The sequence below is a fragment of the Canis lupus genome, chromosome 16, assembly GCF_011100685.1.
Source record: "Canis lupus familiaris isolate Mischka breed German Shepherd chromosome 16, alternate assembly UU_Cfam_GSD_1.0, whole genome shotgun sequence".
NCBI classification, from domain to species: domain Eukaryota; kingdom Metazoa; phylum Chordata; class Mammalia; order Carnivora; family Canidae; genus Canis; species Canis lupus.
In genome coordinates, this window is record NC_049237.1 from 12,504,238 (window position 1) to 12,531,363 (window position 27,126).

The following is a 27,126-nucleotide window of genomic DNA, read 5'->3' on the forward strand; positions in this document are numbered from 1 at the left end:
GATATGGTGAAATAAGAATTGTTTCTAGTTTGAATTTGAGAATGTATTCACCTGATCCTTCCTTCCTTCCTTCCTTCCCTCCCTCCCTCCCAGTAGGGCTCCACATTGGTTGAGAATTGATTCTGTCAAGACTATCTTTGGCATTCTTTTTCAGATCCAACTCTAATAAATTGTAGATAAGGATGAACACTTAAATAAATGTATATTTTAAATGATTTTAAGCTAAGACCCCTTAGTGGACTGGTGGTGAGCATTTAAGTCTTTGAATTCATCAGGGTTTTTTGAAATGCTCATCTCCACAGGAGTATTCTCTTTTGTAGGTCTGGAAAGAATGTACTCTTATTAGGACTGCTGCTTTTTAAATTGAGACATTTGAGAATTGGAAGCACAAAAGTTTTTAATTTTCCCTAGCGTGAATAATAAAGAAGAAGAAACAGTAAAATAGTCTTATTTTTATAAATCACACATTTCATATAGCTAAAATAGCTAAATTACACAATATACATGCTTGTTTTGAAAATCAAAACTTGTTAAAGAATCCCAAACTTTAACAAAAATCTCTTGGTTTGTAAGTAGTCCAATGAGAAAGAACTCTTAAAGATGTGTGCTTGCTTGCTCTGTTGGGTTGGAAATGTTTGCCGCCACGAACATCGCCACAACTATGCCCATATCTGTTTGATTTAGTATAAGGTAATGAGAAAGCTATTTCATTTCCTGAAATTTTTTCTGATGTTAAGAAATAAAGCAAATTACTGTTTTAATAACTGAAATGATACTCTAAAAATAGAGCTCATACCTGGGTTATGAAGAATTTGTCAGTATCATGTTTCAGAACGTAAATAATTTTAGTCTTTTGGGGGGAATTTTTCTTTGCTTTAAATCCGTAAGATAGGAGCCATCTTTCAGAAAAGATGAGACTGAACTTCACTGGTAAAATAAGAGCTGTGTGATTAAATGGAGTAATAAAAACTGGGTTTGATGTTTCTTAATAACTTTTAGAAAATTTGGAAATCTTTTGATTTAGAAAACTATGAACATCAGAAATCTTTGGAATTCTGGTAGATACATAACCATATGGGGATTTGCTGCATAGGTAGCAAAATACTTTGGTTATGAATACAAGCCTGAAGAGGAACTAATACACCCTATAAAAGCGTTTTATTGGCGCTGAACAATCAAAAACTGTCACTAACTGTTCACAATGGCCAGCCTCTAGTGAACCACTAAAGAAAAAACAACAGGCAGAGTGGCATCACATTTAGGAAAGAAGATAGAGATTGAGAAAATGTGTATTGAATGAAAGCTCCTGGTTGAGAGAGTGATATTGGTGTCTGATTACTTCTGGAGTCCTAGGTGTGCTTTGTGTTACATCTGTGGAAGCTTTTACTCAGATTCATCTGCACATGAGTTCTAACTTACCTCTTGGTTGTACTGTGGCTTTCTGCATTGATTCCCCTCTCCACTCCATGATCAGACCTTTTCCTTCTGTCTTCTTTATCTCTGAATTCTGGAGAGGTCAGCTCTTGACATTCACGTTTCTTCAATACCGTCCCCCCAAAACACATTCTCACAATTTTTTAAATGTCCCCTAATTACACTTTTCTTAACTCAAATTTCTCTTTTGTGATACTCATAAGTAAATAAATATGTAAATACATAAATACATAAATACGTAAATGAATATACATATGTGTTTGTATTGACATCTTACCCCTCAAACAGGCACCTACACACAATTCAGTCTTTTAAGGGCAACTTATAATTGTTAAAGAATTCTTTCTGTTGATAAAACCAAAATATATTTCCATAGGCAGTTATCATTTGTCTAGTAATTTCTAGAGGTAATAAAGCATCCTTAGGTCTTCCAACCATTTTACATTTACCATGGATTCTAGTTCTGTCTGTAGTCTAGTTCTCCTTTATACAATATTTTAGTTGGACAGTGAATGTTTTTCTTAAAATATAAAGCTCATGCTTTAATAATCCAGATGTGATCAGATAATCTATTTTTTCATTAAAACTATTCATACATATATTTGTATATCCCTTTGCAGTTCACAGAGTCCTTTTATAAAAATATCCTATGGGGTAGGATCATCTCTATTTTGCAAATGAAGAAACTGAGGCTCAAAGTGGTTATCACTTGCAGTTTGCCCATTGTCCTGCAATTGCTAATTTAGACATTGCACATCTATTTACAGGGTCCTTTTTTTTTTTTTTTTTAATTTATTTATGATAGTCACACAGAGAGAGAGAGAGGCAGAGACACAGGCAGAGGGAGAAGCAGGCTCCATGCACCGGGAGCCCGACGTGGGATTCGATCCTGGGTCTCCAGGATCGCGCCCTGGGCCAAAGGCAGGCGCTAAACCACTGCGCCACCCAGGGATCTCTATTTATAGGGTCTTAATGTTATCATTTTAGGAACTTTGTTACCCACTTGTCAGATATAAGCCTATTGAGTAAAACTGCTAGGCCCTTTTGTCATATGTATAGCTGGCTGGTTAGGTCTCTCATCCTGTACTTTCCTAATACATTTTTAAAAATCTGAATGTATATATCTATTAAATTTTGTGTTTGGATTTGATGTGGTTAGAGTATCACCATCTTCCAAGATTGTCTTATAAAAGAACTATGTGATTATAAAGAGATAGATAAATGTTATTAGTAACATTAATAGCATTTGTGTGAAGAATTTAGAGATTTTTAGTTGAATAATTGTAATTTTAATTACTGATTCTGTCATCTTTAGAATTGGTTCCATTTGCATATTTAAATTAACTTTGTAGGTTTTGCTGAGCTTGCTAAAAAGTATGGAGTCAAGGGAAGCAATATCACAGAAACTTATTTTTTAATTTTATTTGAATTCCAGTTAACATGCAGCGTAATATTAGTTTCAGGTGTACAGTATAGTAATTCAGTACTTCATACATGACCCTGTGCTCATTACAGGTGCACTCCTTAATCCCCATCACCTGTTTCACCCATCCCCACACCACCTCCTTTTTGGTAACCATCAGTTTGTTCTCTGTAGCTACAAATCTGTTTCTTGGTTTGTCTCCCCCTTTTTCCTTTTTGCTCATTTGTTTTGTTACTTAAATTCCACCTATGAGTGAAAGTGAAATCGTATGTATTTGTCTTTGACTTATTTCACTTAGCATAATACTATCTCCATCCATGTAGTTGCAAATGGCAAGCTTTCATTCTTTTTTATGACTGGGTAACATTCTATTGTATGTATATATGTATGTATATATCTTCTTTATTCATTCATTAATTGATGGGCACTTGGGCTAATTCCATATCATGGCCATGGCTATTGTAGATAATGCTGCCAAAAACATTGGGGTGCATGTATCCCTTTGAATTAGTATTTTTGTATCCTTTGGGTAAATACCCAGCAGTGCAATTGTTGGATCATAAAATAGTTCTGTATTTGTTTTTGAAGAACCTCAACACTGTTTGCCACAGTGGTGTACCAGTTTGTGTTCCCACCAACAGTGCAAGAGGGTTCCTTTTTTCTCTCCTTGCCAACACCTGTTATTTCTTGTGTTTTTGATTGTAGCCATTCTGACAGGTGTGAGGTGATACTTCATTGTGGTTTTGATTTGCATTTTCCTGACGATGAGTGATGTTGAGCATCTTTTCATGTGTCTGTTGGCCTTCTATATGCCTTCTTTAGAAAAATGTCTATTCGTGTCCTCTGCCCATTTTTCAATTGAATTATTTTTTTGGTTGAGTTTTATAAATTCCTTCTGTATTTTGGATACTAGCCCTTTATCAGATATGTAATTCGCAAAAATCTTCTCCCATTCTGTAAGTTGCCTTTTTGTTTTGTTGATTATTTGCTTTGATGTGCAAATGATTTTTATTTTGATGTAGTCCTAATAGTTTGTGTCTTTGTTTCCCTTCCCTTGGGAGACATATCTAGAAGGAAGTTGCTTGGCTGATGTGAAAGAAGTTACTGCCTGTGCTTTTTTTTAGAATTTTTGTGGGTTCAGGTCTCACGGGTCTTTAATCCATTTTGAATTTATTTTTGTGTTTGTTGTAAAAAGATGGTCCATTTCATTCTTTTGCATGTTGCTGTCCAGTTTTCCCAACACCATTGTTGAAGAGATTGTCTTCTTTCCATTGGATATTCTTTCTAGCTTTGTCAAAGATTATTTGGCCATATAATTATGAGTTCATTTCTGGATTTTCTGTTCTGTTCCTTTGGTCTATGTGCCCATTTTTGTGCCAACATCATACTGTTTTGATTACTACAGCTTTGTCATATAGCCTGATGTTGGAATTGTGGTGCCTCTCCAATCTTGAAAAAGAGATTGCTTTGGCCACTTCTTTTGTGGTTCCATGCAAATTTTAGGATTTTTGGTCTAGCTCTGTGAAAAATGTTGTTGGTATTTTGATAGGATTGTTTTGGGTACTATAGACATTTTAACAATATTTGTTCTTCCAGTCAATGACTGGAGGCCTATCAAGGCCTCTTTCCTGGAGTCTGTGAGCATGGATTGTCTTTCCATTCCTTTAACTTGTCTTCAGTTTCTTTCACTGATATTTCATAGTTCTCAGAGTATAGATCTTTCACTCTTTGATTAGGTTTATTCCTAGATACCTTATTGGTTTTGGTGCAATTGTAAATAGAATAGTATCACAGAAACTTTTAGGCTCACACACAGTAGCTTAAGTTCTATAAAAATTCATCTAAATATTGCTGTTATCCAGTGCTACACTTTACATCTTATCCCACAAGCTTACCATCAGAAGACTTATCAGAAACTGCTGTTTTCAAGATACATTATGGTTAGGAGGATATTCTAGAAAGCCCATCCAAATAATAAATAATTTTGATATTATGGATATGCATTTTGGCTCTCATCAGTCTGTTCCATTTGTTTTATGGAGTTGATGTGTCAGTGGGATGGGAAAGTAGCTGGTTTCAAAGTCTTTGAGTTTGGGCAGGCAGCAGAAGAAAGGGACCATGGGATAAAGAAGGAGGACATTTCCAATGGGAAACAATTGTCAATAGAAGCTGCCTCCATGACTACCTGTCCCACTTCAAAATTAAAGTTTACCTTCCTGTGTACTTCAGTTGGAAGGGAGCTAAGGTTCTAGCCAAAATGCTGCATATTATTATCCATTAAAAAATGTCCCCAAATGCAAACAATAGAGCAGTGGTGCTTGCTAAACCTGCCACTCATTTCTAAATCTGTTTTCATATTTTCCCAAGAACTAATTATAAGCATGTAGCTTCTAGAGTTTGACATTTTCTCCTTTTCTGGCACTCATCTTAGCAGTGGTTTTGTGATCACATCTGTGAGTATCAATTTCCTGGAATAGAATTCAATTTTCACCTAGATTTTAAAATCATTTAAATTGAGTGGATGTTCTTTTACGGTCTTTGCATCTTTACTGACTTAAAGTTCTCTTCTCCACATTGCTTAATCTGTCCTTTCTGGTTTGAGGATTGTGCTCTTTTTATGAAGAATATGGAAAGAAACAAAATGAAGATGGAACTGCATAGCCTTGCCTTCTTTTAGGGCTTAGCATTAAACAGGGTAAACAGTGGATTTTCTTAATTTTCTCCTATTTCAAACTTAGCTTTTTTTCACCTTCAACATTTTCCACAAGCTTCAGATCATTATATATTCTGATTTTAGTCTTCAAGGATTACTCTTATTATATACAGGTAGGTTTTTTACTCCATCCATCTTTTCTAAGCGTTCTTTTCAGCTCTAGTTCTATGTGATTCTCTTTGTTACAACTGATTTCTTTAGATTTCTCCCTAATCTCTTTATTACAATAATTTATTATTGCATAATCAGAAAGTCATATTTTAGCATCTTCTGTGGCTTATGAATCACTGACCCCTATAACTATGGGACCACTCCGAGGCATCGTTTTTTTTTTTTCCTTAGCCTTTTTTTTGGAAAAGGTGTTTTCTCCCAAACCTGGAAGCAAATGTTCAGGGCTGGTCATTTAGGAAACATTAAATATTTGTTGAAGTCCAGGTTTGGTAAGTGTTCACTGTATATAAAGCAGATTAAATCAAGGCCTCTTTCCTGGAGGAGCTCATAGTCAGTAGAAAAAAAGCTAACATATAAGGATTTGCAATGCACTGTGGTAATTGCAGAAATAGCCAGGATGCCTGTCATCCAAGAGCCCAAGTTATTCTCGTTTCTTGCCTCTGTAAATCCTAAATTTATGCCACAAATTCTTAGAGTTTCTAGTATGTTCACAACAGCCAACCAGTTCTCTGTAGGTCAGAAGTCCAGAGTATATGTTTCCCTTCTTTTTTCAACCTTGGGAAAGAGAGATTGTCAGAATGTCAGTTTGATCAGGTTTATCTTCTAGCAAATTCAGACCTCCGGTTAGAACCCCCCATTTCTGTGCTCCCCTGGATGATGAGTTCCCTCGATTGTCCTTAGATTGCCTCAGTGTTTTGTTCATAGTGCTTAGTTTTGTGTTCACTGGAATGCTTCCTTTGCACTTCCAATTTCAGATTTTATAGATTTCTTATATTTGATTTTTGCTCCTCCTATCCTTTAGCTCTTTTTCTCTTACATTCTGGTTCAGGTTCCACCTAACCCAGTCTGTAATGCTTCTGAGATGATTTTATCTTTTGCATTAACTTTTAAGTGTACTTTTTCCTCATTCTCTATATAGCTTTATATATATAGACATCTTTCCGTAAGTATTTTTCCTTTCTTTTTTTAATCCTTCTAAGACAACATCTGGATGTTTTCCTGGTTCTCAGTAGATAATCTGATTATCCCCTAGGACAGACTTATAGGAACATTCTAGAAGAAGAAGGCATACATTGTGCAAAACCCTATCCACTTATATTTTGAAATACTTCTGCTATATTTTAGATTGGCTGCTTCTGCTCTTCTCTGTTCTGCATGGAATGCCTGTGTCCTTTTCAAGATCAGCTTCTCAAGTCACCATTTACTCTGTATGCAGGATGGCAGACTAGTTCATTTTCTTCTTTATGCCCACAGGACTTTGTTCATACTGGAAGAGCATTTAGTACCACCCAAGCATTCCTTATTTAATTTTGGTGCAGTGGATTTTTAAAAAGTGCACATACACTTCAAAGATGATTGAAAACGTCATTATAGTGGCTCCTTTCCCTCAGTTTACATGCAGAAAAGCCTTTTGGCCCCCAAACCTAGCTGATTCCTGCTTTCAGAAAGATTTGCATCTCTTTGGAAAGAATGATGTGGTTCATAGCATTATACAGATATGAATTAAACAGGCTTCTTAGGGGAAAGTGATTTTTCAGCTCTTCTCAAGTTGGATCTTTGATTCAGCAGTTATCTTAAGGCCCATCAAGTTTCTAAGACAGCACCATGCTGAAGGATATAGAAAATATGCCCTTGGCCCCTGCAGTGGAGTTGAGAGGTGTGAGGAGGGGTGAACAGCAGCCATAGTGGGGTCACAGCAGTTTGCTATCCAGTGAGTGTGGTTCAAGCCACAGGTGCAGTTCTAAAATGATCTAAGTGGCAGAGAAAAGACTTAAACTTTTGGAAGATTGAATAAAAACTAAGTAGAAGAGATCAGGAAAGCATTCTAGATAGGGAGAAAAGCACAAAGTAAAGGCAGAGTCCAGGAAACCCAGACCATATTTAGCTGACTCTCATGGCCTCTCTTTTCCTGTTCGTGTCATTTCTGTTTCCTTCTATTAATAACAATAAATTTGGTTGTTTTTTTAATTAATACTTTTTCAAGTTCTTCTGTTCTCAGAATTTCTTTTCACTTGTGTTCTTAGGATTTTTCATTTAGTTTCATCTCTACTTTCAAGTCTATTAAATCCAAGATTTTGTGCCCCAGTAAATGGGGCAGTTAATAAGCATAATAATAAGCATAATCCTAGAAATTTGAATGTCATTTTTTAAAAGTAGAATAACATTTTATCACAAACCTGTAAGAATTTGTTCACAAAATAGTCATTTTCCCTGCAAATTTTAGCTTATAAATTGAAATTATTTCTGTGGCTCACCTAAAAAGTATAGCATGCTGTTAAGATAAATCTGTCAAGTTCTGGTAGGAGAAATTTTGTATGCTCTTTAAAGTTTGGTTTAACACGTAAAGATAAGCATAGTTCATTTGTGTTTGAGTTGCTTCGAGATATGTTGTTGAAGTTGGAGAAAGTTGAGGATTTCTTAAAATCCTCAACTGATGGAGATGCACGCCATCCAAAACTGATAGGAAATCATATGTAACAGGATGATGTAGGGTGGGAAGGTGCTGCAGAGAGGGGCAGCAGAGCCTGAGATAAGATGACGGTGTGTCCTTCTAAAAATACACGAGTGTTTGAGAATTTAACTGGCAAGGAGTAACCATAATGGGAACTAAATTTCAAATGTACAGTTCCAAGAAAGATTTGTTTCACTAAGTAACCTAGCCACTGGAGGGAGCCTTTGAACTGTAAGGAACAGCAGTAAAGGAAAGGAAGATCAAAGCTTTGATTGAAGCTTTTTGAGAAATAAGATCAGGTTGCCAATTGGGCTTTGAGGAGTAACCATGAGATGAGGCTTAAAAACTGAAGAGCAGAATAAACTTCTCTGGCATACTTGGGCTTCTCGGTGACTGCTGCCCAGTTGGGGCGGGTTTGACCACTAAGAGAAATTTAACTGGAAATTCGAGAGATCTCTGGCCATAGGGACTACAGTTAAGAATGGAGTAGCCTCAGGTGAGTATGTGGGCCAGTTGTCCCTAGCAAACATGAAAGTGGAGAAATTGGTGGATTTGTGAATGTAGCTGTATTTAGCCTGCTGAATTCATAAGGCCCATGTGTTGATAGAGAAAACACCTTGTAGACGTAGTGCCAAAAAGAAGGTAAGAGGCCCCATTTCCAAGAGGAAACAGAAAATCCTGACCTGGTAATTAGAGAAAACGAATATTTGGGATGGCCTTTTGTTTTCAGGTTCCCATTATGTGTGTTTTATCTCACCGTGTTGTTACTACAGATCTTCTGTCTTCATGCTTAGCAGCAGGTATTGTTGTCTGAATGCAGTCTTTACATGGCACCCTAGTATATGACGCAGATGAAAGCAGGGTGGGAGGAAGATGTGTTGTCCTAGGGCCCTATCCCCTCAGCTTCCTCCCCAGGGGCTCCTGAGATGGTTTTGCAGCCTGAAACGAATTTAAAAATCAGTCTTTTCAGGTGAAGATTTTATGCAAACTGGAAACCAATGACAACTTATAAAGATCAGGTTTTCCCAGTTTTGCTTTCTGTAGCAGGGTTTTGCATTTCATAATGATTAACACATTGCAGTTAATCTGAGGAACAGAAAGGAGAGAAACCCACTCAGCCGCTGTAGTGCTATGTGTTCTTGCCTAAGCCCTTCATCTTTTCCTGCTTTGATTTTCTGTGAAAGATCTGATGTCAGGATACAGCTTAATTTTATCTTATAATACAGTTGACCCTTGAACAATGTAGGAGTTAGAGGCACCGAAAAGGGAAAATATGTTTAATATAAATATTAAAATATATTTTAAATGTTATATCTAATAGAATTGTTAAAACATACTTACCATAAATGTTAAAATATATTTAATAAAGCTGTACTGAAAAAAAATCCACATGTAAATAGACCCGTGCAGTTCAAACCCACATTGCGTCAAGGTCAACTATGGAGCCATTACGAATAAAAATGTCTTTCTCTATACATCCTGCTTTGTAGTTGGACTAGTCTAGTGTTATGTAAAAATACCAAAAATCGTTTCAACCTGTTATGGATATTTGAAGCTCAGGGTGTCTATGCAGTAAGTAAAACTACTTCATGAATGAATAATTGCTCCTGTTTACCCCGTAGACATTTCTGCACGTGTGCCTCCATGACCTCTCTCTTTACTAAACTTTATAGCATTTTATTAATCACATACAACCAGGTGACATTTATTCTGTTGCTCTTCCAGATTGTAGTTGTTGAACTTTTCTTGTCTGTACATTGTCTCAATGTCTCAACTTTAAACTCCTTGCAACAAGAGGCAAAATTGAAGTTTTTTGTTCTCCTTGCATACTGTCCACCTTCAGCAAATAGCTGCCTTGATTTTTATCTTGGCGGTCTTAACACATACGTTTTATAAGTTGTCAACTTGCTTAGTGTGTGGTGACCAGTGTGTTACGGACTGGGTGTTAGGTAATCAGCAAGCTGGCCGAATTTTAAACAGAATGTCTTCTTTGTGGTATTCTGACCCAGGAAAACTGATAGTATACTGAGACTTCTTACACAATGGCATATGAGAATGTGATATCTGGCACCTTGAAGGTGTTTTAAATTTTATGTCTTTGAGTTCTATACTGAAAAATAAACCCACGACAAACAACTTGACCTGCTTTCCTGCCCTCAAATTATTTAGACCCAAAAATAGTGTTTTGTTGTACATACTTGAAAATCATAAATTAAAATTAGTTTTTTAACCTTATAAAACATTTAAATGTTATTAGCAATCCTTTAAAAATATACAGTTCTGAGTATGTTATACTACAATTAATACATTAAAAATCAAACAGTATCATTTCTAATATAAAATATGTTCAGAAACTTGATTTTCATTGTGCTCTGCTTGTAGAAAGTGTAAGATGCTTTCCCATATCCTATTTGTCTTTACAATATTTTGGTGGTGAGAAGGCTTATTATTATTTATGTCGACTCGCTAGTCCCTTTGTGAAGATGCTGGATGTTATCCCTTCATGCCCCAGGAGAGTGTTTGTACAGAGCCAGTTTCTGGCAAGTGAGGAGTCCCCTGCCTCAGCTTTTTGGAAAGTTTACTGTCTGTTCAGTATTGAGTACTGATAAACAACTATTGTTAGGCATTTATCAAGTAATAAATGGGCTTCAGATTGCTTTCTCTTCTCTCATTTTGTTCCTACAAGAGAGTAAGGCAGATGTTACTCCTGCTTATGAAATAAGAGCCTGGGATATTAAGAGACTTACTTATATGCCTTTGGCTGTATTACTTACCAGTGTAGAGCTGACTTACACAGTCCATCTGCAATTTTCAGCCCAGTATTTTTTCCATTAGACCTACTGACTCATACATTCTGAGTTGCACCCCACTGTGAAGTCCTGTATCAAGAAAGGGAAATGAAGTTGCATCAAGTTGAGTTCAGTGGTCAAAGTTCTGGTACTATTTTAAAGAAACTGAGTGGAGACTGCAGAGTTCTTATATATCCCCTACCCATGCACAAATGTCTTTTGATTTTGTTGCAATATTAACTTTCAAATAAACTTTATATAAATGCAAATATTATGTTAATGCAAAATTAGGGATTCCTTAGTTCCAGTTCTCACTAAATGTAAAGCAAAAGTGAGGAGAACATTGGTATTACTGAGTTATGGGGTATTTTCTTTTTCTCAATTCAGTGGAAAAGAGGGACTCAAATCATCTGCATAGGCTTCTTATTTTGGCTACCTAGTTCAAGAGTATTAATCTTCTTCAGAATTTTCCCATGTAGTTATACATCATCTTTTTATGTCAGGGATTTATTTCCTTCCTGGGAAGCTTTCCTTGTTTAGAGTTCAGTTTCTGGCTAATTGAAAACCATTTTAAGTTATTCTTTCTGTCTGACAGTTGGACTACTTTAAAGGTTAGAATGTGGCACAGCCACCAAAACTTCCTGGAGTAGAGGGTATTTCAGAACTTTGTTGGTGTGATCTTGTTAGTGCCTCGTGCACTTAGAGCCAGAGTGAAAATGATGATTGCGTTGTTGATTTAGAAATCCCCCTCTCCAACCCCTGACTTGGCTTCAGAGCCCAGTTTGTTTCTTCAGCCCAACCATTTCTCTGTCCTGCTAATCATGGGCAGTGGACATACCATAATGTTGCTGTGTTTCTTTTTTGCCTCTTTTTAGTCATGGGTCTTATCTGACACATTAAAAAAAAAAAATCAGTTAATAGTCTGTACGGTGTAGATCAAGAGAGAGAGCTAGGTGTTTAAAAAAAAAAACAAAAAAAAAAACAGGGTCTGGGTTGAAGTCCTTACTATACCAGTTCTGGAATCTTGAGCAAGTTATTCAGGAGTGTATTTCCCTTACCTGTCAAATGAAGATGATTCTCCCCTCCTCTGCCTACCCCACAACGTGAGGTCAGATGAGATAATAATTGACTACGAGTGAGCCTCAAGAACTGTACAGCTCAGTGCAGATGTAAGTAGGATGCAGACAAAAGGAGGAGCCTTAGGAAACTGCATTGATCATGCAAGGAAAGTAGGTTCGAAGAATTCATTCTCCCTTATCTTGACTTGTCTGTATGGTGTAGATGGCCTCTTCTTCATCTTAGTAATTCAGGGATGACTTTTTTGGATTGGGTTGCAGCGGGGTTTTTTGTAGGTTTTTTTGTTTTTTTGTGGGTTTTTTTGTCTTTTTATAAATAAGGTCAGTTGGGTAAGTGCTGCACTTGCTGAAATGTGATACCATTTGGCATAGAACAGTAACTGGTGCAGAGCGAAATGATAAAAAGAAAATTCTGAATTCACCAAATAGCATAGACTGCCTGATAAAATACCACCACCTTCTTCATCATCATCATCATCATCATGATCATCATCATCATCATGTGGTGATTGCTAATCAGTTCTCTATGGTCTTCTCAAAAACCCCAGTTAATAGTTTGACCTACATTCCTATTTCCAATAAAAGTTACCCTAGTAGCTATGCTTCACGATTTCGCCTCCAATCACTTATTTACAATATGTGGATTCTGGATGTTAGTAGGTCAAGTTAGTTTAGCCACAATTTATAAAAAGCCTTTTTTACATTGATAGTGCCTTACCATGTAAGATACACTATTCATAAAAGGAACCAGAGAACTAACTGTAGGACTCCAGGACTTGAGTTTTAAAGGATAGGTAGCACTGCTGGAAGAGAATAGGCCGACTGTGCTGGAAATAATCCCATCTGAAAGGTAGCTTAGCCCCTGCCTCCTCGGCTTTCATGACTAATGGAAAAACTCCTTTCAAATTCGAAAGTCTATTCATTCCTGCCTTCTCCTCTGAAATGCATTACCAGTTTTATCATCAGGAAGAACTTGATTATTTTTCCTTTCCTATTGGCTTATGTTTATTCTTCCTAAAATGACTTTTCTTGAATTTAACGGGCTCAGAAATGAGTTCCTGTATTGAGCTTTGCAGGCTTGATAGCGTAAATCAGCTCAACTGGCTAAATGCCTCGCTAACTGAAACTTCCTAATGTAGCTGGAACTCACTTGTGCTCTTGAGCGTGGAGTCTTTAAAGTGGATTATTGATTTACCAGCGCAAGATGGTGAAGTGTCTCTAAGGAAGGACAAGACACTCCCTCTCCTGATCCTTGAGCAAGTCTTTCCTTGCTGATTTCAGGGGCTCTGAGCTATGAGCAAAATCCTAACCATGTTTATCTCGCTAGGACAACCCATCCTAAATGCTCAGTAAAGAAAGAATAATTCTTCTCCCACTTAACCACTAAAGAACAACATATGTTTCTAACGTCAGCTTTTTATTTTTTTTTTTTATCTTTCATTTTTTTGTTGGTAAATCTCCCAGACAACAGCAGTTCTGTAGAGAGTTTAAATATGAAGGAATGGCAGGACGGGCTAAGGGCACTTCTACCCAACATTAACATCAACTTTGGTGGACTGCCCAATTCTTCCTCCCCCTCCAACGCCAACCACAGTGCACCAACGTCCAACCCTGCCACCACCGACAGCCTGAGTTGGGACAGCCCTGGCAGCTGGACAGACCCAGCCATCATCACAGGTAACTTTCTCCCTCCTTCAGCTCCACTGACTGCCATCCGTTTGGTTTTTAGCACCAATTAAATAAAAACAGAGGTCTCTTCAGCATAAGCTTCTCTTCACAAAGCCGCAAGCGTGGGGTGGCCGGCTTCGCTCTCTGGGGTCGTGCAGTCTCTGCTAACTGTCGGCCTAGTTGTAGAACAAGGCACTTGGCGCCTAGGTTGGTTCTTGGGTGTGAGTAGGTGCTCATGTCTGGCAGCATGTGTGTATTTTTCAGGTCTCAAAGTACAAAAGGATCTGACTTACCTTTTAAAGGAACATACTCCACTTTTTAAAATAAAGCTCTCTATTATAAGGCTCTCTTGTTTACGTATCCCTGTCAGAGAAGGAGAAGCGCAGCTGGGGAATGACGGTGTCCAACTCTGGGGACTCGGTTTTGCCGCTCTGCCTCTGTGACAGTGGGGGACGGTGTCTATATAGTTGAAGAGGAGGCATGGGTTTCTGGCACAATGAATCATCCGTGGAAGGGGGGAGGATCAAAAAGAACATAACATTCAAAAGGTCTTGTTTGGAAGGAATCTAAGACTCTAATTTTTCTCTTTTTGGATAAATGAATCACCTTAAAAATTCTGTTTGTTGGATTTCTGGTTCTTTCTGCACAAACTCACCATTTTCCCTTTTGTTTTCTTTTCTCTCCACAGGTATTCCAGCAACTTCAGGAAACAGTTTAGACTCTCTTCAAGATGACAATCCTCCACACTGGCTAAAATCCCTTCAGGCCCTCACAGAGATGGACGGCCCCAGTGCTGCTCCATCACAGACCCACCACAGCGCCCCCTTCAGCACACAGATCCCTCTGCACAGAGCCAGTTGGAATCCCTACCCTCCTCCTTCAAATCCTTCCAGCTTTCACTCCCCACCCCCAGGCTTTCAGACAGCCTTCAGACCCCCCAGCAAAACCCCCACAGATTTACTACAGAGTTCCACACTGGACCGCCATTAGGGAAAGAGGAGAAACCATTAGAAAATGCAGGATTTGTCCCACCCTGTTTTCTCCCTCTTGGCCCATCCACAGCTCCCTTCTCATCTCTTATGTTCTGAAGAATCCAGTTCCTGATCAATTTTTTTTCTCCCCACCCCCAGATGCAATGCGATCACAGGGTCATTACCATCTTTTTTTGTTTTTATTGTAAAAGTTTCTGTTGATCCAGCATTTGAGTGACACTGTTGAATGTTTCCTAAAAATGCCTTTTTTTAAGGAGGGGAAAAAAAAAATCAAAGGGCAGTCTCAATATTTAGAAAATTACCGTCTGTCTGTTGCGCATAATAATGACATAATCTGCTTAGCAGAAAATGACGATTAATCTTTAGGAAAGGTCAAGTAAGTGCATTATCAACTGCAGAAATTTGAAAACCAGGTTAATTGAAATGCGATTGCTAAGTGCACGGGGGGAAAGCAGTGGTCCTGGCATCCATCTTGTATTCAACTTATCACTATTGCAGGGAAAAATGCTTTTCATTTAATTTAATTTCTAAATCTTTTGGCAAGTTGATGGAGAGGACTCGATTGTGTCGTTAAGCAAGAGAAGTTATTGGAAGTTGACAGAAAGACAAATTGATATGTAGTAGTAACTGGCCTATTGCTAAAGAGTTTATAAGGAGGGGAGAAGTGATTTTTTTTTTTTAAAGGAGAAAAAAAATTTTTGGCTTTAGATTCAAAGTAAATCCAGACGTTTTAAAGAAAAAAAGTATTCACAGATTTAATACCTATGCATAACATAAGAGCTGAAATAGAAATGATTTCTTCAGTCTTTCTCCTCTGTCAGAATCTTTTTTTCTTTTACCTTAAATTCACCTGACTGTGCACTCTGAGATAGCACTGCTCTGGGGCCATCTGATCACCATCAGGAGCAAATCTCTGACCTCCTTGCCTGCAGCTTTTACTTAACCCTGTAGTTTCTGGACGTTTGTGCAGTATTGAAAAGACAGGAGAAAAGAAAACAGAAACCTGGTTATAACCTGACGCTAAAACTAAAAACAAGGAAATGTACCTCTTTCTTCAGAATTAAAACTAAAATCTTAAATAAAACAGAAAACTTGATGATGACCCTTGGGTTGTTCTTGTTTTTGTTTTTCCATTTTGTGGTATGTGAGTTTGAAACATTTTGGACAGCTGTCATCAGATATTTCCATCGATTTTACATGTTCAACACCAGGAAAAATGGTACAGAAGAAGAAATGAGGAAAAGAACTCGTCTTATTGTCAGTCTTTGCCATCTTTGAAGATCAACCCATCTTGTCCTCAAGAGTTCTCTTCCTGCAACTTTTGATAGAAGATACCTCCTCCCTTCCCAGCTGAAAAGCCTCACGGGCCAGAAAGGAGCAGATGAGCTATTGGTGTGCTGAGATGTTGGTTGGCTTGGGAGGCCTGGTGGGAATAGCCGGTGTGCCATGCAAGTAGCAGTGCCTTGTGTGAGTGCCATGCTGGGAAAGAGATCAGGAGACCATAATGTCTCTTGATGTAGACCTCCGGCAGACAAATCTATGGCCAGCCCATTCTAGGGAATACCTAACAATGGAAAGATGGTCATACCACTGACCAGAAGAGGGTGGGGACAGAATGAAGTGTTCCCTACCAGATTCCCAAGATCTGTATGGTTTGCATTTCCTGGCTTGGATTATATTCACAAATCCAAACCTGGAGTTTGCACATTTTCAGCCACATCCAGTAATGGAATCTTTGTCGAATGAATTAAGTAGAGCTTCTAAATAATGTATTATGTGCTTTCAGATTGATTTTTTTTACCTGTTATTTTGTACGTCAGTTTACTACAAAAAATGCACAAAAAAAAAACAATTCACAGTTTTTGAAAAACAGGATAGTCTCAAATGTCACCACAAATAGATGACCACATGAATAGTAAATGCTACTGTGATAGAGGACTAGAAACTGCAGACTCTCTTTGTCCTATGAAACTTGGCTTTGGTCTCCTCAATTTTCACATTGCACTAGAAAGTGATGGGTCCACACACAGATAATATTTAGGCAGCAGTGATTTGTAATCAAAGCCTTTGGGGGAGGGGGACTTGGATATATCAATAAAAATGTTGCTTTTTCTGTAAAAGAAGGGAAATTCAACCTTGCTATCTGTGCCATGATTGTATGTAAGCACAATGAATCATACATAAGAGTATAAAACATAAATATCATTTAAATAATATAACAAACACCTGTGTGCCTACCCAAGTTGAATGTAGAACCTGCACTGTCCTAAGGACTCCCTCTTCACCCCTCTCCACTTACACTTCCTTTTCTCTTTTCATCATCCGCAATTAACCATTGTCTTGATTTCCTCATTAACCTTCCTTTAGAGTCTTGCCACTTAACATATTTCTCCCAGAATAATGTGCTGTTTGGATTTTAAAAGCTGAGCTGTAAACCAAAACCTAGCTGGGTAAGGAAAAGGGCAGTACCGTCACTATTAGATCAAGGCTTTTGGGAGAAGATACAACCTTCTGTGGGTCATAGTTGGGCTCTAGCTTCCCTGATAATTTCTAAAAACCAATCCTGGGGCAGTGTGCAAGGTCACAAGTGAATCTTAGAAAACAGAGTCCACCGCAGTCGGGGCATGCGGCAGGGCTGTTGTGAGCCCAGCCCTGGGTGTCTGGCAGAGACATGGTCTGAAGAGGCAGACTGTCTGTTTTCTGGGTCTCACCTCCACCAAGGCTTCCCCTCTGTCCTCCTCAGTGCCAAAGCATAACATGTGGAATTGGGGTGTTTAACTGATCGATTTATCCTCCAGGGCATGGAGAGAACAGAAATTCCACTAGGTTTGCTCAAAGTCAGATAAGTACCAAAAAGAACCTGGTCCAAACTGATGCGCAGCCTTGGTATAAAAGCAGTGGGCATCTTGGTATCAACAGCCCTCGGTATGTCTCTCCCGGGTCACAGGACTCAAATCCGACACACAGCCTCCATTCCTGCTACTTCTTTCACCTTGCTTCTTTGTTGGGTCTCCAACCCTGCCCTTCCTCCCTCATCTTCCTTTATGTTACATCTTACTCTTTTTTTTTTTTTTTATAAAGTCTCCAATTTTGTGGGAGTGACATCTTCCACCAACTTCTTAAGAAAGATATGTGGGAGATAGTAATTTCATATCTGGAAATTTTAGTAATATCATACCTGGATATATTCTCAGTTAATAGTTTCATGGATACAGGATTCTAAATTACAGATATTTTTCCCTTTAGAACTTTACAGGCATTAGTCTGCTGTCTTCTTGCTTCTGGCATTGCTGTTAAAAAGCCCAAAGCCATTCTGATCCTTTATATGTAATAAAAGGATTTTTATTTTTTTTTCTCCCTCTCTGGAAGATTATAAAAATTATCTTCTGTGTTCTGGAATTTCACAATGCTGTTCCTTAATATGGCTCAATTTTAATTCATTGTGCTGCACACAATGGGTACACAGATGTTTAAGATCTCGTGACTCGTGTCCTTCAGTTTTGGGAAATTTCCTTTTCATTAATGAATTTCTTGCTATTATTTCCCCTGTTCTCCCTGTCTAGAAATCCCATTACTCAAATAGTGGACTTTTTGGACTTTCCTTTGCTTTTCTTTTTTCCAATTTTTTTTTTAAGATTTATTTATGAGAGACATAGAGAGAGAGAGAGAGGCAGAGACACAGGAGGAGGGAGAAGCAGGCCCATGCCGGGAGCCTGATGTAGGACTCGATCCCGGGACTCCAGGCAGAATCCAAACCGCTGAGCCACCCAGGGATCCCCTCTTTTTTCCAATTTTCTATCTGTCTTTTGCTCTTCATTCTAAGGAAGTTTTATTTCAGTGTTACTGTTTATATTCGTACTTTTATTCTCCTTGTGTCATTTCTATTTATTCACATTGGTTTTATCTATTGGCTTTGATCCCCGTCTTCCATCTTAGAGATTTCTCAGATCCCTTGTAATCCTTGTTACTTGCTCATGAATAAGACTATAAAAAGCTAATAGGAGGGGCACCTGGGTGGCTCAGTGGTTGAGAGTCTGCTTTTGGCTCAGGTCGTATTCCCAGGGTCGCAGGATCGAGTTTCGCATCAGGCTCCCTGCAAGGAGCCTGCTTCTCCCTCTGTCTTGCCTCTCTCTTTGTGTCTCTCATGAATAAATAAATAAAATCTTTAAAAAAAAACAAAAGCCGGTAGGAAGTTTTGGAAGCCTGAAGGCTTGCCAACTTTGAACTTCACTGTTAGAAGATCTGGATGGGCTCTATACTGGAGAACTCCTATTGTCATTATCTTGAGGCCTTTTCCCCTGAGCTGGTCAATTCCATGAAGAGTTCTTTGATGGCTGGCCTATAGGGTAAGGGACTGACTACCAAGCTGTATTGGTAGTCTCTGTATTCATTATGCATCTATTCCCTTAATCTCTGTTTTGAGTTCTTTCCTTTCCAGGGATTAAGTCTCTAGATATCTGCCCACGTGGGAGACATGTGGTTGCACCATGGTGTGGAGTAGGGAAACGAATCTAGGGAGCTAACTTTTTTTTTTTTTAATTTTTTTTTAAGTTTTTTATTTATTTATGATAGGCACACAGTGAGAGAGAGAGAGGCAGAGACACAGGCAGAGGGAGAAGCAGGCTCCATGCACCGGGAGCCCGACGTGGGATTCGATCCCGGGTCTCCAGGATCGCGCCCTGGGCCAAAGGCAGGCGCCAAACCGCTGCGCCACCCAGGGATCCCAGGGAGCTAACTTCTTATAACAGCTTTCTCTGTCATCTTTATTTTAGCCCCACCCTATACATTTTATCCTTGGTTCTAGGGGTGCCTGGCACTGTCCGTTTCTGTGCTCTTGAAAATTCCACTGTGTAAATTGCATTGGATCTCAGTTTCCCCACTCTTAGCTTGAGGCCTCTCAGAACAACTGAGTTCACTCAGCCATCTACTTTCTGGGTTGCTGGTTTTGTTCTGTTGTCTCTTCTTGCGTTCTCCCTGTTTTTCTGTTTGTTCTAATTTCAGTAGATCTTTAGGAAGAAATGAAATTAAATATGAAGGTTTAATCTACTATCTTAGTCCAGATTTATACTCTATTTTTTTGTTTTAGATTTTATTTATTTATTCATGAGAGACACAGACTGAGAGAGAGGCAGAGAGGCAGGCAGAGGGAGAAGCAGGCTCCACGCAGGGAGCCCGATGCGGGACTCGATCCTGGGTCTCCAGGATCACACCCTGGGCAGAAGGCAGGTGCCAAACCGCTGAGCCACCCAGGGATCCCCTATGCCCTGATTTTATAAGTTAAGAGGCATAATTCGTTGGGCAATAAGGTAGGGGAACTTCTTGCCAATATTGGCCAATGAGCACTAGCCACCATGTTGTATATTCCTTCGTTTGAAAGGCACCTGACCATGTTTGTTTTGTTTATCTTGAAGCCGTTTCTCTCATTTTAACATCCTGTTTTCCAGTGAGGCTCTTGTGATTTACAGTCAATAGTTTGCTTTCCAAAAGCTCATCATACAGGGGATTACTTAAATGGTTAATATTTTAGTCTGGATGTTAAAGGCAAGTTTTACTATAGTTTTTGAGGGGAGGGTATTGCAAGGCAGATGGATGTGGGTCATTTTCTAGGCTACATTGAATTAGAACGATTCTGGAAATTGCAGAGGAGGCAAGAATACCCTATCCTTAACTGTATATGAATTATAATATGTGAATAGATCATAAGTGTCAACAATGCCTCTCCACAAGGATTATGCCAATATAGAGCAGAAGCAGTTAGTGCTCTCCCACACAATTGCCTGAACTCAAAGACATGGCATGCACTACACTCAATTGATTTGAGTTTTCTAGCTAATTTTTACCAACATCTTTGGATTTAAGGTACTTAATATATTTAGGGTATGTAAACTTTAAAAAATTTAGCTTATATACCTTTATATACCTTAAACATATTAATGAAATGTATCCTGTCAGATGTAGCTATTTCTGCCCTAGTGGTCTATCCAAGTGAGAGATGACTCAGGTCATTGGTGTGAATTTTTTAAAAAACCAAGTACTCATTTCATTGCAAAAAGCAGTACTCCTTTGTGCTTAACACATTGTTAATTTAGTCCAAATATAGCTTTCAGACACTCAGGCAGTTCCTACCAGGAAAAGCTGCCTTCAAATACACATTTCTAAAATTGTTTTTGAACAAATCAATTTAAAGAAATGAGTGTAGGATTTAAAGATCCCTTTAAAGGATAAAAGCATTATGTTATTGGGGGGTAACCCAGGTGAGTTGGGAAAGAACATTAACATTGGCCCAAATATTTGGGGTACATCTCATATGAAAGAATTGGCCGTTGTAAAGAATGTATTCCACATTTGGTCCATCTCTGGGGGAAACTGAGTGTATTAGGCAGATATTTGTAAGTGTAGTCATGGCACCTCCTTCCACAGCATCTCTTCATAGTTCAAGGAAGTAGGTGTACAAGAGCAATAGAAATTAATAGGCCAAATAGAAATTTTGTGTGTGTGGGCTGGGTGATTTAAAAACTCAAGGGCTCATAAATAAGAGCATTTAAAGAGAAATAATGATCAGCAGCTTTATTTTCACCTTTGCTATTCACAAAACTAAAATGCTATTATTAAAATACCATGCATATTACATATCCTCCAGAAGATTTTTAAACATTTCATTCCAGTAGCATGAATCCCTCAGCTTTTATTAGCCTCCATGATATTGCAAAAAGTAGATAAGTCCAAAGAAGTTGGCTTTTTGTCCTAAGTCACTGACTTAATAGAGCTAGAACTGATTGTCACCCATTCTCAACCACATTTACCCATGATGTTGGTCATAATCCCTTTCTGTCCCAAAGCTGCAAGTGCTTTGTGAAATTTCTTGTTGATGCTTACAGAATGACTATGATAAGAGTGGAATTATCTGGTCCTTTATTGTAGCTAAGTGGTGGTGGAAGAAAAAGTTTTGAAGAGACACTCTTTTTTCCCAAATTATAGAGTGTGAGTCAAAGATTGGTTGGGAAATAAGACCCTCAGGGACTTCTGGACTATTTTGTGCTTATATTGCATTTTGTTCACGTTAGACTACCAAGTTAGCCAGTGTCTTCTGGGTTTTGTACAGATAAGGAACAAAGACAAGATAATTGTCTTTAAACATTTGAAGGACAGTTATGTAGGAGAGGACATAGGAGGACATAGGAGGAAGACACAACTGAAACTAAAATATTAAAGAGATTAGATTTAATTTAGTCTAACATTTTTTTCCCAAACATCTACTATGGGCCAGGCATAAAGCCAAGTTCTTTAGGTGGTACAAAGACATGATCCCCACTCTCATAATCTGAAAAAGTGTAACTAGTCAACTCTAAAACAAGACTGAGTGTGAGTGTCAGAAGTACAAAATGTCAAAGTAGCTCAAAGAATTGAGAGCTTTAAAAAAGCTGAGATCTGGGGTGGGGGGTACAGTCTGAGCGGAAAGACTTTGGGATGAGATTGCCTAGGATATGTTTGGGGATTGCATCTCAGTTCAGAAAAACGTGGGGCTTGTGCAGGGGAAAACCTGAGGGTGGATTGGGCACTGTTTTTGTTGAAAATAAGCCACTTACAATTTCTATTTCAGGGGAGAGTCATGATAGGATTGTGCTTCATGATTATACAGCCCTAGGTGGAAATGGTGAAGATGGGAGAGACACTGGAGAGAGTTTTTTGGGTTAATGAAAGAACCCAAAGGACCTAGTCTTGGCCTCAGGGGGGCTATTGATGATTCCCTGAAATTGTCTGCAAAATATAGTATGCGCATATATGTTTTATCAAAATAAAAAAAGGAGTGCCTGGATGGTTCAGTCCATTGAGCATCCAACTCTGATTTTGGCTCAGATCATGATCTCAGGGCCATGAGATGGAGCCCCTTAGCTCCTCGCTCAGCAGGGAGTCTGCTTCTCTCCCACTCTGCCCCTTCCCCTACTTGCTTGTGCACATTCACTCTCACACTCTCTCTCAAATAACTGAATAAATCTTAAAAAAAAAAAAAACTGAAAAAGTCCATGATACAATAAAAAGTCTGGCTAGTAAACTAGAGAAATAGTCCAAGTAAAGGTTATTGGTTGATAAGGGGGTTGTCTATGGAAAGAATGGGAAAGAATTCAAGAAGGATTTCAGAATCTTGAATTTTTTTTAATTTGTATTTATTCATGAGAGACACAGAGAGAGAGAGACAGGCAGAGACACAGGTGAAGGGAGAAGCAGGCTCTATGCAGGGAGCCGGATGTGGGACTCGATCCCGGGTCTCCAGGATCACGCCCTGGGCTGAATGCAACGCTAAACCGCTGAACCACCTGGGCTGCCCCAGAATCTTGAATTTTTGCAAGTTATTGGATGCAGTTAAAGGAGAAAAAAATCTCAGAACTTTCTTAGGTTTCTCCTAGATCCTCCACTAGACTGTAAGCCCTTTGAGAGCAGAAACACACCTACTTGTTAGCCCTTCTAGTCCCAGCTCTTAACCAAGGGTCCAGCACATAGTAAAATTATATGTGTATTTAATATATTTACCTGGATGAAGGTGAAAAAGAATATGGCCATGGTTTTGAGCCAGATAACTGTAATAAACCATTGTATCGCACTTAAAGGAGATGTGGACTCACAAAAAGGGACTAGTTTAGAAAGAAAATGATTCTAATTTGGAAGTTTGTTGAGTTTGAGGTTTTGGCAGGTCATCTAGGTGGAGGTGTCCAGGAAATAGTTGGAAATTTGAGTTGGACTTAGGTGAGAGGCCAGAGATAGAAACTCAGTTTTGGAGTCATCTTTATAAGAGAGAGAGTGAGATGGATAGATCAGGAAAAAGAGAGACGAGTAGGGAGACACAAAGGGAAACTGAGTGTGCATTGTCAGTGTACCATTTCTAGGCAAGAATTAGGCAAAATGGCATTCTGTATCAGGGTTCCATCAGGAAGCCAAGGCTTCCACACCCACGGGAAAGGCTGGGAGAAGAAGTCAGGAGGAGCTCTGCTGGCTTTCAGGAGACTTGGAGGTACAGTGCTCTCAACTGCTTGCAGCACCAACTTGTGTGATTCTCAGGAGGTCTCTGAGATGGAGCTACCCACACCCTGCATTTGCCAGTGGCCACCTACCTGCTGCCACCTCTCAAAGGGTAGCTACTTCACTCTGACCTTTCACATTCTACCTCCATGCCTCTCATTGGCAGGATCTAGCCTGGGATCCTGATGGAGGGAAGAACTGTGAGACACGGAGCAGACAGAAGTAGGCTGATGATAAGCTGTCGACAGACAAACTGGCTCCTGTGGGTTAGAGCATCTAGAATGGGATCCCTGGGTGGCGCAGCAGTTTAGTGCCTGCCTTTGGCCTGGGGTACGATCCTGGAGACCCGGGATCGAATCCCACGTCGGGCTCCCGGTGCATGGAGCCTGCTTCTCCCTCTGCCTGTGTCTCTGCCTCTCTCTCTCTCTGTGTGTGACTATCAAAAAAAAAAAAAAAAATAGAATGGGTCATCACCTCCCTGTCAAAAGTCTCTAAGAGCTCCCCCACCTCCACTTCTTTCATAATGAAATTTAAGTTTTGCTGGTGTGGCACCCAGTGCCCTCTCCCCTAACAGACAGAATGATATTCTCTATTTTATGAGACTGTGTGTCTTCCTTACATATCCTTACATATCTGTTCTCTCCACCAGGAATGCACACACCATTCATATCCTCATTGTGACAATCTGCTCCTTGTAGCTTTCTCACACTCTTAGGCAAACTTTGGTGGTCCTACCTTCCTTAGCACCTTATATATGCCTTTACTGTTGAAGAGATAATTCTTTTTGTGTACATATACCCAGGGCTTAGCATGCTACCTGACATTTGGTTTGAGTTAATGAGGGAAGGAAGGAAGGAAGGAAGGAAGGAAGGAAGGAAGGAAGGAAGGAAGGAAGGAAGGAAGGAAGGAAGGAAGGAAGGAAGGAAATTTTGGAGTGCTATTTGGAGTGCTGTTTGGGGTGTTATTACATTTTATTGGCAGGAGATCGTAATAATCTTCAAGAGATTGGTTTCAATCCAGTGGAGGTACTAAAAGCCAACTGCAATAGATTTAAGAATGAAGAATGACTAGGAATTAAAGAATTGAGGAAAAAAAAACTGCAAGGAGGTTTGATAAAGGGATAATGACAACACAGTTTGAGAGACAAACACAGAGGAAAGGATGTTCCCCTCCACCCTGAAGGAAGTCACGAGCTGGTTAGAAGTGAGAGAAGACAAAATATTTAAAGAAAAAAATTTTGAAAAAGTGAATTTGTTTAAAAGGTTTATTTATTTGAGAGAGAGCATGCATGAGTTGGGGGAAGGGCAGAGGGAGAAAATCTTCAAGTAGACTCCCCACAGTGTGGAGCCTGATGTAGGTCTTGATCTCACAACTTTGAGATCATGACCTGAGCTGAAACCAAAAGTCTGGTGCTTAACCAACTGAGCCACCGAGACATCCCCAAAAAGTAAATCTGAACAAGAAAGCAACCAAAAAAAAAAAATCAAGAGTACAGGTGGAGGTTTATTCTTAGTAAGAGAGATACTTTTCTCTCCAAGATAGTAGCAAATAGGAGAGAGGGTTTTGAGGTAAAGACATGAAATGTTAAGGGAATCCATCAGCTCCGTATAATGAGGAAGCCACATGTAGAATGGGAACAACTACCACTTCGGGGCATGGAGCTGGAAGAGAAAAGTATGAATAAAAAGAATGGTAAACGAGCAACAAGGGCCTAACTGAGATTGGCTTATATCTGAAATGAGCCCAATCGAAATAATTTAATGTTGTCTAGAAATGCTTATCAGTCCTGGAGTGAAAGAAAGGAAAGAAGGCGGTGCACATCACAATTAATAGACAATGGCAGAAAGTCAGAGGTTGGAACTTTGGGAGAGGTGAGGGAATTGGAGTGCTCACCATGAGGTGTGGGCCCATACAAGGCCAGCAGTAGGGGATGTTCTTAAACCACACTTCAGTCTCCCGGGTCACAACCTCACCAGCCTGTAACTGGGGACAGAGCCATGTGAAGGAATGGCTCGCCAACTAAGAAGCTGGAACCCTCCACGATCCCTAAACTTTCTTCCAAAATTCAGGATTTTATGATTCTTTTGGGCTTACTGCGGAAATTGTCAATAGACAGAAATCAAAATAAAGGGTAAAACTTCACAGAATGTATGCAGAATTCTTTTATAAAATTCACAATACCTCAATTTTATATATTGACTTCCTTCCAGGGATATTCTCTTGTTAATAATACACACATCATCCTTTTTTTATTAAGATTTTATTTTTTTATTAGAGAGATCACGAGCAGGGGGAGGGGCAGAGACAGAGAATCCTAAATTAAGTGTGCAGCTCAACATGGGGCTCGACCCCACGACCCTGAGATCATGACCTGAGCTGAAACTAAGAGCCGGATTCTCAACTGACTGAACCACCTAGGTGCCCCTGCCCCCTCCCCTTTTTTACTCTAAACCTGTATTGAACACAGGGACTAGGCTGTGACACGCTGTAGGGATACAGTCAACAATAAAAGGGACATGACTGTCTTAGGGCTCATATTAGGGTGATAGAACCATTAGGCAAACAGTCCAGCGGCGAATATACAGTCATATCAAAAATGCAGAAGAATAGGTTTATAACTTTGGGATAAGGAAAACGTGTAAGCAAAACTCAAAACACAAGACCCCAAAGGCAAAATATTGATCAGTTTACTAAACCAAAATTTTATAGACTTTTTAAAACAAAACACTATAAACAAAATCAGATCAATGGCAGACTGGGAGAAAATACTTGTGAGCTATGTATTAAAAGCCTTAAATAACTTCAGGATGCCCAGGCTCTCACTGAGAGGTCCCCAGTATGGAGCAGCAGAAATGTTACTATTTCCGCTCTGGCCTTGCACCCATGCTGCCCTGCTTCTTCGTCTATACATCAAGATCACTGTACACAGGTGACTGTGAGGCTCAAACAGCATACTGTAAATCAGCTTTGATGAAGTGCCGTTCAAATGCAAAGAATGCCTAATTGCTGCAAAAGCTCTCTTCTCATGAAATAACTGCTGTCAAGCTTCAGGCTGGTGGCTGAAAATAGGGCATAAGCTTTTAGCTGTCTAGATGTTTTTCGTATTGCTCAAGGAGCCTCTGGGCAGCCCCCACAGGTCACCCTGCACTCTGGATGTCACCTGCCCTAGAAATGGCACCCACAATTTCCCTTTGAGAAGACCTGCAGTTCAAGTGGCTTCCAGGTTTGAATTCTGCTACCAACTCTCCTGGGGGAAGCTTTGGGTCTGATTGCTTCAGGCTATCAAGATGACAACTTTGAGTAATTACCCTGATTATGTTTGACATTTAAAAAAATACTAATCATAACCAGATGTTGATAACAACTGTTATCCCACCCTTTCCTTTCTGGGAA

At 39.2% G+C, this 27,126-nt stretch overlaps 1 protein-coding gene across 5 annotated transcripts in view; it reads left to right on the plus strand.

The window, feature by feature from the left end:
• CNOT4 (CCR4-NOT transcription complex subunit 4) overlaps window positions 1-15,820 on the plus strand; it is a 136,838-nt gene extending 121,018 nt beyond the window's left edge. For 3 of the 5 annotated variants that reach the window (XM_038559457.1, XM_038559456.1, XM_038559458.1), the window contains 2 exons: window positions 13,523-13,735; window positions 14,415-15,820. In XM_038559457.1, the coding sequence (XP_038415385.1) occupies window positions 13,523-13,735; window positions 14,415-14,716 (515 nt within the window). In that variant the 3' untranslated portion in view covers window positions 14,717-15,820. The remainder of the gene's footprint in view (window positions 1-13,522; window positions 13,736-14,414) is intronic. The other 2 variants (XM_038559459.1, XM_038559460.1) reach the window with 1 other exon arrangement.
• The last annotated feature ends 11,306 nt before the right edge of the window (window positions 15,821-27,126 follow it).